We start from the raw sequence: 17,280 nt of genomic DNA, 5'->3' as shown, positions 1-17,280 counted from the left end.
GACAGAAGACTTTTAGCGGCAGCCACACGTGAAAAGGAGAAACAGGCTGGCTCTACAGAGAGCAGAGGGTGAGAGTAGGAGAGAAGCCAGGAAGGACAAGCTGCCCAGCGGGCGGACAGAGGCTCAGGAAGGGACACCAGCCCGTCGGCGTGGTCGGGGGAGCTAAGGGCACGGCCAGCCGGCCAGGCACTCACCAGAACCACGTCAGGGCTGTGGGAGCTGAAGACATCGTAGGTCCGGGTCTGGCCGGGCTCAGGGGAACGGTCCCCCTTGCGATGCAGCTTCAGGCCCACGGCGTGGTGCCCCATGGTGCTCAGCAGCTGGGCCACCTCTCCGGACTGCAGGTTGTCAAAGTAGATGGTAGCACCCACGATCTGGTCCCCTGAGCAGGGAGGAGCGGGAAGCGGGTAAGACCACCCAGGGTCTCGGGGACACAACACACAACCACTCTGTGCCGGGCCCTCAGACTGACGTGCAGGTGTGGTAACACCCATTGTAGAGATGAGGAAACTGAGGCAGAGAGGCCATCTAATTTGCCCAAAGTGGCAGAGCTCATGGGTGGTGGAGTCGGAACAGAGGACGGCGCGTCCACCAGTCCTCAGGACCACCTCCCGCGAGGACTGTGAGGGAACCGAGGATAGAGAGCGGGCAGGGGAGGGCAGGGCTTAGGTACCGGCCATCCCGATGCCACTGGGACCCAGCCCTCCACAACCACCCACCCACTTGTGCTGCCCTGCCTTTCCCTCCAGCACCCTCCCCCTCCCCGCCCCAGCAGCAGCCCGCACCCCGAGGTAACTCACCCTCCTTGACCACCCCAGTGCGGGCCGCAGGGGAGTTCTGCATCACCTCCTGCACAAAGACGCCATCGTCCCTTTGGGTGATGGTCAGCCCGTGGGAGCCGCTGCCCTGCCAGTTGGGCAGCAGCAGCTCCCGGGTCGTCTCTTCCTCCTTCTCCATCTGGATGAGGTAAGGAAACGGGGCAGTGGGGGCATGAGGGGATGGGGAAGCCAGGGATCCCCCTGGGCGTGGGGCACTGTCTCCGAGGTGCCTGCCTCCACTGTGGGCGGGCTCCCAAGGTGGACGGTGGACACAGCCGCAGCGGAGGCAACCGGCCCCTCGTCCTGTCCCCCCCGGCCCTGCCTCCCGATAGCACGTGCCTCCCGGGTCTCTGCCCTCCCCATCCTCTCACCTCCACCGCCCTCGTCACCCTCCCTCCTACTGACCTTGGCAGGACTTGGTTCAGGAGCGGATGCCTTGCCAGAAGCCCGCCCCTCCTTCCTCTCCTCTTCTCGGAGTGTCTCTCTCTTGGGAATCTCGGTCACACAGCCTAGGGAGAAGGTCACATTCGGGCTCACACTCAGCACTTGGCTTGTCGAAACCCCGACCAGCTGCTGTGCAAGAGACGGCCGGTTGTTTTGCCCACCCCCCCGGGCCAAACCAAATCCCCAACCCCGCTACTGTCATCAGCTCCATTCACACAAGACTCTGCAGCCTGGGATCACAGGAAGGGGGTTTGGAAGAGGCCAGACTCAGATTCAAATCCTGGCTCTGCATCTTCCCGGCTGTGTGACCCGGGCCAAGTCACTTAACTTCTCTGAACTTCCATTTCCTCATCTGAGAAAATGGAGACGATAAAGAATTCCCATGAGGACTGAAGGAGCAAGAGAAAGCATGTGAGAAAAGCTCTGGCCCATCGGAGCCTCCCAACAACCCCATTCTCATTAGGTCCCTTGTAACAGCTTCAGCCCCCATAGTGCAGGTGGGGAAACCGAGATTCGGAGAGGCCAGCCGGCCGGGGGTGCACCGTGAGAGAGCAGCTACGATCGGGCTCTGAGCCTGTAACTCTTCCTCCGATGCCATATCAGGCCTGCAGCTCTAACCTGTGCGAGACCCCTCCTCAGACTCTCCGGCACTGGGGGCCACTGGCAACCTGCAAGCAGGGCTGGCTGGTGGTGCCCTCCCTCCGCCAGTGGCCGACAGTGAGTGACTCCGGGTCACCCTAACCCCAGCCTCAGAACCAGGGGGACGCTCGCCAGCTGGGAGCTCCAGGAGCCCTGCCACAGGCAGAGGCCAAACAATGGAAGCCCCAGGCCCCCCAGCACCGGCCCAAGCCCAAGAGGCTGCGGTCCAGCTGTGCTGCCTCAAGGACGTGGTGAGTCAGGGCCCATCTGGCTACACCTGCTGGGCCCTGAAACCAGGCCCCCATAGGTGCGGGCACTGAGGGAGCAAAGACACCCTCCAGCCACGGGATGAACTGTCGGCTGCAGAGGCGCCGGGGAAGACACCAGGCAGGCCTCCAGCCTCCAGACACCCAGAAGTACGCCTGTGAAACCGTGCGGGGGGTGCTATAAATCGTGGAGAACCTCGCCCAAAGCTCCTCCCTAAATCTGCTGACACCCAGAAATTAGCCAACCAATCAATAAATACATGCATACTGATCGTCTCCTGTATGTCCAACATTGTACAGGACACTGCCGAGAAGTCTAGCAAGGGACAGACACAGCTCAGCCCAGCACTGAACTCTACACTGCATCAGGCTATCACCTAACTTCACTCATGCGTCCTCCAAACGTTTACTGAATGCACTCCACGTGCCAGCTATGGAGAGTTAAAAGACTTAGCTTCTGTCCCGGATATAAGTTATGAGCAAGGTGCTCTGGGCATGACCAATTTCGCCTCTGAACGTTCCGGAAGGCTTGGGAGCCTTCTGGGGGAATGAAATCTAAATGGAGTCTTGAAGGTGCTGAGTTTGCCTCTGAGGACAGGATTCATGGAAATTCATAGGCACTGAGGACTTCCAGTGTCAGGCAGATCACAACACCGGAGAAAACAGCCACAGACACCCGGTTCGCCAACCACCTGCACTCGCTCACGTGGTAGTTACGTCAGCACAGGTGCCGGCTAGGAGGCCAGCGGCAGCCAGTTGGCACAGGTGTGAGCTGAGGAACTCACCTCCTTCCTTCCTACCGGAAGTCCCGCTGACCCTACCCATAGTGAAACAGCAAGCTGGAGCTTAAATGGTGCCTTCCCCCGGCATCCAGCACTGAGAAGCCAGCCCTGCAGACAAGGAGTCAGGCAGGGCAGGGAAGGAAAGGGCTTCCACCCGAGGGCTTCTCAGATCCCCGAAGCCACCGCCTGCACTGGCACGCCCCTCTTCCTCCTTGAGCAGGGCCCCTTTTTTCAGCCCAGCATCTGGTGCTGAGCCAGCAGGCAGCGATGGGGCAGCAAGCCAGACAGCTCACCCTCGCCCACGTCTCAGCCCCACCTTCCCTCCTTCCCCAGTGAGTCACTGCGGCCGCAGTAGCTCCAGACACGCCAAGGGTCACACCTAAAACCCGATCGACCAAGTGCTTCACGGGCCAGACCCCCGGGGGCCAGAGGGGCTGGGGCCCGGTGAGAGGCAGGGGGCTTCCCTGCCAGCTGCTCGGCACAGAGCCCCAGGCCCGGAGTCCAGGGAAGCACAGCTGGGAGGCTCAGGAGGGATGTACCACATGCCTCAACCCCTGGGGCTAGCGAGGAGGCCATCCTGAGCAGAGAAAGGGCCACAGTCCGTGAGAAGAGGAGGCACTGGACCCAAGGCTGCAGGTTGGCCCTGGCAGGGCACCCGCTGGCTTCCCGGCCAGGCAGGGCTGCCAACCACCACGCCTGCTCTGGCTCAGGCCTCACCTCCTGGCACAGCCAGGAAAGACTCCCCTCCTCTTTCATCTGACCTGGCCGGGCACGGGGGTGCTGATAGGAGATTCGAGGCCACGGTGGCAAGGGCCTATTTTCTGCACTTGGGTCCCAGCCCTCCATCTCGCCCACCCCTGGGGCCTGTACCGAGCCCAGATGGGCCTTCCTTCTCCTCCCGCACAAGTCAGGTGAAGCCAGCTACCCGGGGGGCTGGGGCTCCACCTTGCTGCTGCCCAAAGCAGGGTCTCTGGAGCTTTGGGGAATTCCACACATTCAGTCAAGTGGCATAAGCCCTCGGAGTGGAAGAAACCTTAGGCCACATGTGGCTATTTAAATGTAAGTTAATTTAACTTAAACATTTAGTCCATTGGTTATAGTAGCCGCACTTCAAGAGCTCAACAGCCACGCAGGGCGACCATATTAGAAGCGCAAGTACAGAACATTTCTACCGCTGCAAAGTCCTGTGGGACAGCACCACCTGCTATTTACAGATGGGGATAGTGAGGTCCAGAGCCCTGAGAATGGCGGAGTGTTGGGGCCCTAGAACCCAGGACTGCTAGCTCCCTGCCCGCAGTCCACCCGACACTGGCTCACAGTAACCTTCGTGATGGGATGGGCTGGACTGGAGACCCTCTAAGACACAGGGCTGCCTGGAGGGCAAAAAAGGAGTGATTTGGTGAGGCCACTCCAGCTTCAAGGTAGAGAGGATACGCAACTGAGGCTGCAGGGACAGAGTGTAATTCAGGCCAGAAGCGGCTAGAGAAGAGCGAAGCTGCCCTGACAGTTCAAAACCACAAAGGAGGATGTGCAGAGCAGCAGGGCTCTGCCCATGCCACCTCTGCAGACTGGGGGCAACACCCAGGCAAATCCGGGACAAGGCCCAGGAGACAGACTCTTTGCCCCAGGAAGATGGTCTCCGCCAGGTGTTACCTCCAGAGGAACATGTTCTCCCACTGCTCCCAGGAAACAGAGCCCCTTCTGCCCAAGATCCAGTATGAAAACAGCCAGGGAGGGGACCCAGCCTAACGGCTGCAGCAGCCAAAGACAACCTCGCAGCCAGCGTCAGCGTCAAGATGACAGGAACTGATACACACACACCCCCGAGAGTCAGGCCCACGGGCCTCAAGGCCTCCACGCACCAACCCCGGAGTCAAGATACACAGCAGAGGGACAGAAGTTTGTCCATATGCCCAGCACAGGCGGGACACAGGAGGTGACACTCCAAGGCAGAAGGGAGCACACCCACCCACGGTGGGGAGGACGCTGACAGCAATGAAACTTCCACCCAGCACACGAGCAAACCGGGCCACCGTACACACAGGCCAGGGGGAAGCAAGCTCAGAACTCAAGCTCAGAACCCAAGCTCAGAACAATGAGGTGACTCACACCAGAGCCACAGACTCCCACCAGCGGGAAAGCTGTGAACACTTATAACCAGGACCAGGGGCTGAGACATTCGGAGAAAAGAGAGACACGCCCGGAGAGGCCGTCTACGCTCACGAACACTCCCCGGGCAGTCACAAGGACGAGAAAGCTCCGCATTAAAAGAAAACGCCACCGCCACCCCCACCCCGGCCCCGGCCCCGCCCCAGGGGGAGAGAAAGAGAACTTTGCAGAGCTCCTATGGTGCCCCAGGACACCAAGGGGTCCCCTTCCTTCCCCAAACAACCCTATGTGATTAAGAATTAATATCCTGATTTTAGAGTGCAGAAATAGGCCCCAAGGTAAAAGGACTTGCCCGAGTATGAGACAGAGTTGAAATACAAGCCCGGGGTTCTCTGACTCCAAGGCCTCTCTACCCACGGACAGCGACAAAGGCACAAATAAACACATAAGAGAGGATGAGAAACCACAGAGAAAGATGCACAAGGGAGATACACGGGAGGGAGAGACCGAGAGACCTATACTGGAGGGGGGCAGAGTGAGAGCTGGAGAGGCACGTCCACAGGAAGGCGGAGAGGCCTCCACGCTCATCCAGAGGGAGCAGACGTGGTGGGAGGAGGATGTCTCGGAGGGACAGAAACACACAGAAAGAGAGGGGCTGAGATTCGGGTAGGGGCGCGGGTAGAGACCCCAGGAAGCAGTGATGCCCGTCAAGGTGCACCAGCACACGGGGAAGGGGGAGTGGCCATCAGCTTCTTGCCCACACACCAGCCTTGTCCTGGCCCAGCTTGGGGACAGCTAGCACAGAATGGGCAGGGTCCCAGGCACCCCAGAGCCCAGGATCCGAGGGCCCTTTTGGTTCTGAGTCATCAACGCTGTGTTCCCAGGAGCCAGAGATCCTGAGCCACCCGGAACCCAGCTCACCTGCAGACTCTCTGGACCCCAGCCGGTGAAGACCAAGAGAATCATCCCCTTCTGGGCTTGGCAGGCACCAGACCCACTCTAGAGACGGGCACCCGCAGGGCAAGGCAAACATTTCCACTCACTGGGAAATCCCAGGTCCAGAGGAACAAGGAGGAATACAGGGGCGCCTCTCTTCCAGCGCCGAAGCCTCCAAACGGACCTCCACATAGGCAGCCGCCAGACCTTGGTCTGGAAAACAACCGGCCCCATTCTAACTGGAGTAGCACCGCGTTCCATTCAGAGTCTACGCTGGAACCAGAAACTCTGAGGTCAGCTGATTCTGGACGGCACACCCCCAGGGGGCACTTTCAACTTGAATGGGGTATGTGTGTTGGGGAGGGCGAATCATCAGGGAGAATTTGACGAACATGTTGCAAGACACAGGCAACATGGGCACTGGAGAAACAATCAAAGAAAGACACACAGGGAAGCACACACAACCCGGGCACGCAGACACACTCCTCAGTCCCCCCTTCTCACAGCCCAGAGCAGGCCCACAGCCCCTGCCTCCCCCAGCTCACCACAGACACCTGTCTGCGCGGCCCCAGGCCCTGCGCATCATGGAGGGAGCCTCTACCTGTTAACCTGGTGCCCAGATTCCGTGCCTCCCTCTAGCGCGTGCGCCCGCCTAGCTCCTCCCTGGCTACCGGGGCTGCTGGTCCCGCCCACACTTCCCACTTGGAGCAAGTTTTTCCAGCCTCATCACTCCAGCCCTCTCCTCCACGTCAGCCCCTTCCCCTGGCCCCTCACCATCACACTAGAGTTTCCTGCCCCTCGACTTCCAGAGCAGCCCCCCACCCCCACTCCAGCCAGCCAGCCGCTTTCAGGGCTCCACCCAGCCACCTTTCTCCATCTCTGTCCCCTGGCCCCTCCCACTCCCGCAGCCCCAGCGCTCCAAGTTCAAGCTTCCAACAGGGAGAGAGATTCCTTCTTCCTCCCCTGACCAAGACGGACTCCCCTCTCCTTCTGGCAGGGACTGGGGACAGCTTCCATTCTCCAGCGGGCAGTCCCCACACCTGGCCACCTCGCCAGGGAAGAGTGGGCCTTGACCCTGGACGGCTGGGATTAAGACAGCAGCTGGGGGATGGGGGGGTCCTCCTGACTGGGGCAAGGGGTGAAGAAGAGCTCGCTGTCTCACCGGGTCTCGCCCCGGGGGTAGATTACAGTTTGGGAACTGCCCGCGGACAAGACCAAGGCGGATCTCTCCGCCCAGAGGTTGGGTCACGCTAGTGCAGGGGCTCGGGGCCAGGCCACTCGGCTCAGCTGCCAAAGAGCCACCCCCCCCAGCCCGGCCAGGACGCAAAACCAGGCGCTTCCCCTTCCCTAGAACCTCCGCTCCAGCCCCCGGGGACCGGGCAGGATGCCCCTCCCTGACCGGCCCTGTGCGGCGCCTCGCTCAGCCTGGATCGGCGCAGCCTCACTCCCACGGCTGTGCTCACCCTCCCTGGGGCCTCTGGACACAAACTCCAGGGCCTGGAACCTGTCCAGGATGGAGAAACTTACTTGAGCCCTTACCTACAGCCCCTGAAGCCCCCATGAAACCTCCACCACTGGGACAGAGTCCCACTGTTGTCCCCTGCTCTATAAACCCCAGACGCAAGCAGAGGTGACACATCCAGGACCAGTGAGCACAGCCAGAGACACCCTCTCACAGGTAATAACACATATCTCTCTGCTGTGACACAGCGGTCACAGGGACTCAAGGCCACAGTGAAACAGGGACCCCGGACCCAAGACCTCCAGTACAACAGCCCAGCGGGCCCCCAGATGTGGACTGAGGCCAGCCGGGAGGAAGAGGGGCTCAATCAAAACACACGTTCCTGCTGAGCCCGCTGTGCCCCCTCCCCCCAGCGTGGTCCTCACCACTCCTCGGGCTCGCCCAGGCCTGGAGGAAACCGCTTGTTCTCAGGAAGGCCTGGGAGCCCAGCGGGATGGTCGCAGCCCAGGGAAATGGCAGCTCCCTAGGAGCCTGGATAAAGCCCATGGGGGTCAGAGGGAGAACAGAAGGCCCCAGACACCCACCAGCTGAAACGTCCCATTCTCACCGCTCTCCAGGGGCCACCTCGTTTCCTCGTGTGCACACGTACCTGATCAGCCCAGCTCCAGGGAGAGAAGCTTGGGGCTTCCAGGTGTGGTGGGGAGGACAGAGTCGGCATGGGAGAGTTCCCAGCAGGAGTCAGACTAGCTCTCCCAGTCTGCCTCTCTGTCCGTCCCCCAGTGGTTCCCAGGTTCTGAGGAAGGTGACAGCCACACCCCAGAGCCCCACACACTCCTCCACTCCCACAGCTTTGCCCCAACCCCTCAAACAAGCTCCTCAGGCTCTGGGTGGCGTGCTCTGCCAGGGCCAGCAAGCCAATTCCAAGTGAGCCTAAGAATCCAGCCCAGCAGTGCCCGGGCACCTCCACCCACGGCCTTCCTGGGACTAGGGTGACCCTGGGGACCCCCGGCCCATACCCTGCCCTTGGCTGATCCTGGCTTTCTCCTTCCACAAGTCCCCCATGGTTTACTCTATTGGGTCCCACTTTGAGCCCTGGACCTGTAGACGCATGCCCTTCAACCAAGTCTGGCTGGTACAAGTTCTCAGCTCTGTGAGGTTAGCTCTGCAAGAAGTTGCCCAAACCAGGACCCCTGACTCACTGCTGTGGGCCCACAGCTGCAGCTCTAAGCCCCAATGACTTCTGTGGCTCCCTCTGTGTCCTGGTTCTCTGAACAACGTCCCTGCATATAACCTTTAAAGACAGGGCTTTGAAGAGGGGCTCAGACACCCTCCAATCTGCATTGCCAATACTCCAGACCCTTTGACTTCTGCTAGCCCAGCTCTCATGGTCCCAGGTCCTCTCCCTGCTACCTCATCCCACAGTTCCCAGCTCAGAGCAAGGAGGTACCCCCTCAGCCTGGGGCTCCCTTCTACTCCCCACTCTGCACACACACCAACCAAGTGCTGGCCCAACCCGTCACCCCTGGGTGCCAAGGTGAAGGCAGCTGCCCCGCTCAGCCTCGGAAAGGAAGTGAGAGCCACACCCTGCCCCACAGATTTCCCTCATGGGGGGCAGGGGAAGAGGGGCGGAATGAAAGCAGAATCTGCTCCCTGAATTTAGACCCATTACAGGTGAGGAGGCCCTAAAATGCCTTCCAAGGCATCTTCAGTCTCTCCCTCCTTTCCCCGAAATCCCTCACCGTCACCTGTCACCGCAACCCTCCAATGCGTCACTGTGTCCCACAGAATCAACCCAATCCCTATCGTGTGCTAGGCTGTGCACAGGGCATGCGACCCCTGCAGTCAGAGGCTGGATTCTAATAAACTGTTTCCAAACCAATTATTGGCAGCCCAGCACTGTGCTGGGGACCCAGAGGTAAATATCTGGGTCCCTTTTCCTCCCGAAAGTCCAGGTCATTCTCTAAGGACCTCACTGCCATGGGAAGATCCCACTTTGCCTTTCCACAAATCCACTCCACAGAGCAGGGCACCCAGCGGCAGGCTCCCTGGGGGCACCTCACCTCCTCCTCGGTGGCAGCCACGCCCTGTGAAAGGCACACACACGAGGCACACAATTCTCCGTGGCCACAACGTGCAGAGGCGCCAGAGCTGCCCCCACGTGGTGCTGGGGCCCAGCTAGTGCCGTGAGATGCCCCATCTGCCCATTCGGCTCCCCTCCCACGCATGGGGCACAGTCAGCCCTGCTCAGACCCCACGTGTCCCTCGTGGCCAGAGACGCCAAAGGGCTGCGCCCCCGCCTCCCAAGGCCCTGGCACTGCAGGGGGCGCCGAGCCCGCCAGCGGAGGGCCGGCCCTCGCACACTGCACACCCTCTCCCTGCATGGGAAAGCCTTACATAACACAGTTCTCTGAACACACCCTAAGCCCAGTGCCTTTCCAACTCCACGGCAGGACCTCGCCCCCCAGCCGCCTCTCCAGGAGCGCGTCTCTGGAGAAGAGGGCTCCAGCCAGGGAGGGCAGCTGAGCCCTCCTCCCACGCCAGCCGGGCTCCTGCCCCCGCCTCCCTAACCAGCCCCTTCGCCGCCCTCCCCTTTGCCCCTCACCACTCCTCCCCGAATTCTGGTTTGAATTAGTCACCGGCTCCAACCACCACATTCCTCAGGCTGCTGGCGCCGAGCCAGGCGCTGGGGCGGGGGCCGTCCCACCCGGCCGGGTTTGGGAGTGGGGTTGGGGAGAGAGCGCCGCTTCGGAAGGGGAAGGGGCGGTCCCGAGGGCTATGCCGCGGCACAGCCCCCCTCCTCGCCCACCCCAGCGCAGGCATCTCTCCAGTTATGTCCTCCACCCCCACTCCCACCCGTCCCGCTGCCGGGCGAGCTGCAAACTCCTAGGCTCAGCGACCCCAGCGGAAGAAGAGAGTTTTCTGGAGCTGGGAACACAGAGGGGCAAGACTAGGGCGGGGCAGCTGGAGGGAGGCTGAGGGGCCGCTCGGAGCAAGAAAAGGAGAGGCTGGTGGTGCAGAACTGGGTGGGGCCGGGAGGACCCGGGACGCGAAGTCAGGGGCGGAGGTGTGGGGCGCGGGGAGGGACGGCGGAGGGGGTGCGCGGCGCGGGGCCGCTGGGGCGCCGGGCGGGGCCGAGGGGCCGCGCCGCGATCTCGGAAACTTCTCCAGTAAACATGGAATAGGAACGAAGCAGCGCGCTCAGCCACCGCCCCACGGAGAAGGAGGGGGTGGGACAGGGGCCACCAGGCCAAGAACGGGCGCCCGGCCGTGCAGCAGGGACCACAGCCAGCCCTCGAGAGAAAGACAGACTGGAGCAAACCGCGTCTCGGAGCGATTTTCCAACTTTGCCCAACTTGCGCCCCTACCAGCGCCCCAACTCCGGAGGCAGAGCTCGGCTCCCAGGACGCGACGCGTCGCCTCCCCGTGCGGCCCGGGGCTGCCCACCTTGCGCCGAACTGAATCTTCCCAGTGACACCCGCCCAAGGCGCCTCGCCCAAGCCCTGCCACCCACCTCCCCTCGCGCGTTCCCGGAGTCCCGTTCCCCGATTGCGCCGAGGTGCGCCCGGCGCCCCTACCTGCGCGCTCAGCCCCAGGGCACAGCCATAGCCAGCGCAGGGCCCGAGGTCGCGGTGCTGCGGCTGCTGCGGGCGGCGAGCCCCGGTCGGGGCGGGTCCGGCAGGGCGGGCGGTGCAGTCCCCGCGGCGGAGCTGCTCCGAGTGGCCCGGCCCCCGTGCGCGGAGGCGGCTCTTGTAACTCCGGCTGGGGCGGGCGGGCGGGTCTGCCCTGAGCGGTGGGGAGAGGGCGGGGCCGGGCGAGGCCGAAGCGGGGCTGGGACTGGTGAGCGGGGCCAACCCTGAAGGCACCAGGGAACGCGCTGTTGGGAGGGCACTGGGGGCCGCGGGGACCCGGGGACGCCGCACGTCCGAGGTGCTGCCTTCCCCTCCCCCCATCCACTGCCCCCCGTCCTGGCCCGGGCCTGGATCTACCCCCAAAGGATGCGCTATGTGGCTTCTTCGGCAAGAAACTCCTCGAAGCTCCCTGAGGTTCATCCTCACAGCTGGAACTGCGAATCAGCCCATTTTTCAGGAAGGACCAAGGGGTTCAGGCTGCGGCTGGGGGACTTGGGTGATTCAGCCGCGACCGCCAGCCTGACGCGGACCTTTGAGTTTTCTCTCAACACGGGCAGCTACCCTTCAAATCCTCGGCCCCAGGCTCCTCACTCGGTTCCCAGGCTCCACGCAGCCGCGCGCATTTCTCACCTTCCCTCTTTCTGGGGGCCCTCCCCCCACAGAACCAGCCTGGAGACGCTCGCCCCACCTGCTGGAGTCAGGGTCACCAGTGCCCCCCGTGCCACCGTGCTGCTCCGGCCGCTGCAGCGACACCGGAGTCAGGCCTGCACCCCTTGGAGGAGCAGAGCCCGCTGTCTACCTCCCTGACCCCCGCTTTTCTCTTCCTACCTATTTCTTCTCCGACCCCCTCCCTCCACCACCCCACTGGCCGGACGCAGAGTTTCCAAATTTAAGCCATTTCCCACAGGCACTTCTAACTACACGGAGATTTTATTAAACGCTTAATGACGGGGTGCAGGGGCCTTCTGGCTACACCCTCATTCGCTTCTACCCCGTGAGTTCTCTTATCCTCCTTCCTGGATGGCCACCCACTACCCACGCGAAGCCAGTTTTCCTTCCTTCTGGAATGCTGCGTGCAGAAGGGAGACCCCAGGCTGGGGACCTGAGAAGACCTGGCCCCGGCAGGGAGCGCCCTCCTCGCTGTATGATCATGAGTGGGCTGGGGCTGAGACCAGCGGCCTGTCCTCTGAAATGGCAAGCATGTTTACAGGCTAAAAATACCCAGCAGCCAACTCTGCTGCCAGCCCTGGGGGCTGTGTCCCAGGTCCAGTTACCAGCACAGGGTACAGGCATGGGGGAGGGAAGAGATAGCCAAAGGAGCCACAGACAGGCAGACACTCAGATAATGAACACAGAAAGGTGGAGACACATGTGTAGACATTCAGACAAGCATAGACATGCAGAGACACATAGTCAAAGCACAGACTTGGGCACCAGCATTCTCTCATTCCCTCTCTCTCTCTCTCTCTCTCTCTCTCTCTCACACACACACACACACACACACACACACACACACACACACACACACACAGTGACTCAAACCCGCAGCAGAGTCGGTTCCACCACCCATATCACAAACACACAATCAGAAACGCAGACTTTCTGAAGAATCACCTCCACCTCCATTGTGGTCTGCACCCCTTTCCCAGCACCTACTTTATTTAAAGAAAAAATCTAAACTTTTCAACTTTGGGATGCTTTAAAAAATAAAAATAGAGACCAAGAGCTAATTATTTCCTATACCAATGGCTTTTTAAATTTTATCTCATTTTAAATAACATTTACTCAGTTTTTAAATATGAACCAAGAATACAGACAAAGTGGCCTGTGATCCTACAAGTCAGATAATCCTTGTTGCTGTTTCTGAAACAAAATCAATACCTCCATAGGGTGAAGAATGTCAGTACAGAAAAGTAGAACAATAAAAAGTAGACATCTCGGGCTTCCCTGGTGGCGCAGTGGTTGAGAGTCCGCCTGCCGATGCAGGGGACACGGGTTCGTGCCCCGGTCCGGGAAGATCCCACATGCCGCGGAGCGGCTGGGCCCGTGAGCCGTGGCCACTGAGCCTGCGCGTCCGGAGCCTGTGCTCCGCAACGGGAGAGGCCACAACAGTGAGAGGCCTGCGTACCGCAAAAAAAGAAAAAAAAAAAAAAAAAAAGTAGACATCTCCCCCCCCCCCCAGTCCCTCTCCCCAAAAGTAATCACTGTTAACAGTTTACCGGAGGATTTTAACTTTACAAAATGAATCATTTGGCTCCTTGAAAGTACAAGGGTTTCCAGTGCATATTGGAAAGATGGCCATGGGATTTCGGAGGGAGGTGGCTGGAGCAGGAAAGGAAGAGTGGGGAACGGTGTGGATATTGTCCCCTCACCTCAGCTTGGGCGCCATCAGCCCCCCAGGAGTGAAAGAGCAGAGGCTAGTGTCCTGGGCTCAGAGCCAACTTATCGGCTCCATTGTTTGTCCCGGCCACCCTCTTGGTCAACAGAGAAAAAGGAGGGAGAGGATGGTCGGGGAGCAGCCGCAGAGCAGGGATTACTGTCCAGGTACTTCATTCAGCGGTAGGAGGGTCAGGATACCTGCTGGGAGGTGGTCCTGGGGACTGGCTCCTGCCGCATTCTAGGCTAGGAGGGTAGATAAGGGGTAACCTAGACGCTGCCCTCTAAAAAGCCAGACCAAAGCTGGGGTTTCCTAGGTCAGCCTCCTCAGCCCAGGCGAAGGGAATATCTTCAACAGTTGGCAATGGTGCAACTGGAGACACACACTTTTAGAAATTTCTGCCGACCCTGTTCCTTCCGCCCACTGCTGTAGCCCCCAGCTTTCACTCCCCGAAGCTACCTCAGTGGGGATTGTGCCTGACACTGCTGCAGGCACTTGACGTGTCAGCTCGTTTAATCCTCACATGCAGGAAGGAAAGGGTCTCAGAGAGGGGCAGTGATTTACCTAAAATCACACAACCCTCAGAAACAGGAGTCAAAGCTCCCACCAGCATCTAAGCTCCACGAGGGCAGGAATTCTTTGTTCTCTGCTGTATACGCCACGCCTAGAGCAGTAGTTAGCACCAAGCAATCACTCCAGAACACTTGGTTAAATGTGTGAATGAGTGAATGAACTACAGGTATAAATGGCCCCAAAGCCCTTGTTCTTTATACAACAGCATCCTGTACCCCGTGATTCCCATGAGGGGAAGTCAGCTTCCCCTTGCTCTCAGCCTCAGGGAGCACTTCCCCCACGTGTAGGTCTTTCATGCAGCTGCACAAACATTCACTGTGTCCAGCACTGGGTCAGGGGCCGCTGGGGGTGGTGGTGCTGGTGGTGCTTGTGCAGGTAATGGGGTACTTGGCAAGATGGAATCCCTGCCCTCAAGGTGCTCACTCCAGAAGGATCTATCCTCCGATGCCACCTTACCTTGTACTCTGAGTCCTATGCTTTGGAAAAACTGGACATTATCTTTTCTTACATATCTTTTACACCCCTACCTTACTTCCCCCCACACAGACACACTATTTTTTAGTTATGAGTCCCCCTCAGTTGGCTCCAACATCGCAAAGAAAACCTTTGCTTCAGACTTTCCTGTCAAAATAAGGGCTACCCAGGGATCTGAGAGGACGTGAGCCCTCCCCTGCCACTACACCATCCTTCAGAAGCATCCCACACCAGTCCTCCAGACTCACTGGAAAAGCTAGGTAAGCTCTAGGACTCCTCATCACTGGGATACCCTAGCTTCCCCAGAAGTGTCACGCCCTCCCTGGGGGTTCCCTGATATGTATGTAGTATGTGTGTGATGAACCCTGGGCTCCTTTGTTGCCAGGCAACGTGCCTCTGTTTTGTTCTTATTATGCCTGTTTCCATAGCAACCACAAAGGGGAGCTCCGTGGGCAGGCCCCATGCCAGGGGATTCCCCTTCCCCTCCCTTCTCTCCACAGTCCCCTTCTCTGAAATCAGTGTGTTACGAGGAAGAAAAGAAGCCAACTGCTCAAAGAGTCATCATGGCTTTTAAACTCTGATCCCAGAAAGGAAGCGAAGTGTGCAGTCTGCTTGCAGTCTCTTTGAAAGCAGACTTTTTCCCCGGATGAGGGCCCTTTGGCATGTCAGCCTTAGAAGCACAGAAATTACTGTTACCCCTTCTTCGAGCCATCTGGGATCTCCCAGACCCCACCTCTACCCCATACCCACACCAGCCCAGAGATGAGCATCCCTGCCAAGCACCAGGTCCTTCTCCATTCACTGTCATTGATTCTAATCTATCAATCATCTTCCCTAGTGGAACAGCAAAATTATTGGGCGATTCTGGGACCCAAACATTATTTTCTAAGCAATTCTCAAACCCCAAACTCCTAACCCAAACCCAAAATAGGAAGCCAAGTCAAACCATCCTTCTCCAGCTCAATTCAAATCCCAGCCTGTGTTAAACCTCAGGCTTCAAATAAGGAGTTCCTGAATTACGCAGATCAGACAGCTAGGATACCGGAAACCCTCCCATTACACTCAGTCCTAACTGAAATCTTCAGGCCCAAGCAGAACCCAAGTGAAAGCTGATTAGAGAACGAGAGATGAGACACAGGGCCCTGAGTAGAGACTCTGGGATGTAAGAAGGCAAAGAAAGGCTGTCTAGGCAAGAGACGGGGAACAGATGTGAGCAGGGAGAGTGGGGCAGGCGGCCACATCAAGACAGCTGGATCCCCAGCGGCAGAGAGAGATGGCCGAGAGGCACCTGAGCTGTGGGTGCCGGGATGCTGGGGGAGCAAAAAGATAATGGGAAATGGAGACCCAAGATTAAGGAAAAGAAGTGGCAAAACAGGACTGAATGAGGCTGTACAGGGAGGGAGGGAGAGAGAGAAAAAAAGAGCCCAGAGCTGAGCCAGGGACTGGGCGGATGGACTTGTAAACAGGAGCCGAGGGAGGGAGCTGGAATGGACAGAGCAGCCAACGCCCCAGGCAGCTCCCCTCCGCAGCAGGGAGCGGGCAGCAGGGAGGGAGGGGCTGGGAGAGGGGAACACCAGCCTCCTCTCTCCTTTTTTGGGATCTGCCTTTCTGCCGTCCTTTCCAAATTCCTCTGCTTTTCCCTCAGTTCCCCAGGGAAGGGAAGACCAGCCCAGGGTTTCTCTCCCTCCTGTGCCCATACTTCTCAAGTCCAGTTTAAGGAGAAGCAGGCTGAGCAGGGAAGGAAGGGCCTAGGCTGCCCAGAGCCTGAGTCACCACATAGTTGAGGTTCCTGTCACTCGAAGTCCCGCCTCTGCTACACCCTGTGCCCTCTGCCCGCCCCGGGACTTGGATTGCTGGGTCTGCCCCTGCCCCGGGACCTGCTCCACTTCCATAATCCTTTCCCGGGTCAGGGCTGCCTACTCGGGCTGCTGGCAGCCTTAGATACAACCCTCTCCTCGCTTCCAGAACTACTGTACTTTGTCCACAGCTTTTTTTTTTTTTAATTTTTAAAATTGTATTTACTTTTTGGCTGCATTGGGTCTTCATTGCTGCCCGCGGGCTTTCTATAGTTGCGGCGAGCGGGAGCTACTCTGGTGCGGTGTGTGGGCTTCTCTTGTTGTGGAACATGGGCTCTAGGAGCACAGGCTTCAGTAGTTGTGGCGCACGGGCTCAGTAGTTGTGGCTCATGGGCTCTAGAGCGCAGGCTCAGGAGCTGTGGCGCACCGGCTTAGTCGCTTGTGACATGTGGGATCATCCCAGACCAGGGATCGAACCCGTGTCCCCTGCACTGGCAGGCAGATTCTTAACCACTGCGCCACCAGGGAAGCCCCTGTCCATAGCTTTTGAGGGACACGTCCTCCTGCTCTTCTTAGGAGCAAAAGTGACTCGGTGAGCGGCTGCAAAAACTGTGGAAAGAGAAGCATGCACCCTTGATGAGTCACTTCCCCTCTCTGGGCTCTAGTTTTCTCTTGGGTAAAAGAAAGGGACTACTTGCTGTGGTCTCCCCGAGGTACATTCTGTAAGACTGAGTCAAAGAGATGGAAAGTTGCTATTGAAGACAGCGGGATAAAAGGGGCGTGTTTGCTAACCCCTGTCCTAACAGTAGGAGTGGATGGGGTGCGGGCACAGGAACCGCCACTATAGGACAGCCAACACTCTAGGCAACTCGGTGACTCAGGTCCTGAATACAGGCCAATGGGCAGGAAAGCACCCCGTGGCTCTCCTGTGAATCAGGGGAAATGCAGATCTCCCTGGAGAATGACTGGCCAGGG

General features: G+C 59.2%; 1 protein-coding gene across 9 annotated transcripts in view; it reads right to left on the bottom strand.

Annotated features, from left to right (window-relative positions):
• The window catches only part of AHNAK (AHNAK nucleoprotein), a 118,694-nt gene that overhangs the window by 98,093 nt on the left and 3,321 nt on the right, over positions 1–17,280 (bottom strand). Inside the window, exons 1-4 of one of the 9 annotated variants that reach the window (XM_067748712.1) lie at positions 11,032–11,188; positions 1,224–1,327; positions 801–957; positions 195–382 (exon numbers count right to left, since the gene is read on the bottom strand). In XM_067748712.1, the coding sequence (XP_067604813.1) occupies positions 195–382; positions 801–957 (345 nt within the window). In that variant the 5' untranslated portion in view covers positions 1,224–1,327; positions 11,032–11,188. Of the gene's footprint in view, positions 1–194; positions 383–800; positions 958–1,223; positions 1,328–5,979; positions 6,447–8,105; positions 8,240–9,516; positions 9,646–9,873; positions 9,898–11,031; positions 11,189–17,280 lie in introns of those variants that run through there. The other 8 variants (XM_067748717.1, XM_067748713.1, XM_067748715.1 and 5 more) reach the window with 8 other exon arrangements.

Source organism: Pseudorca crassidens, chromosome 9 (genome assembly GCF_039906515.1).
Source record: "Pseudorca crassidens isolate mPseCra1 chromosome 9, mPseCra1.hap1, whole genome shotgun sequence".
Lineage (NCBI taxonomy): Eukaryota > Metazoa > Chordata > Mammalia > Artiodactyla > Delphinidae > Pseudorca > Pseudorca crassidens.
This window is presented reverse-complemented; position numbering and strand designations above follow the sequence as displayed.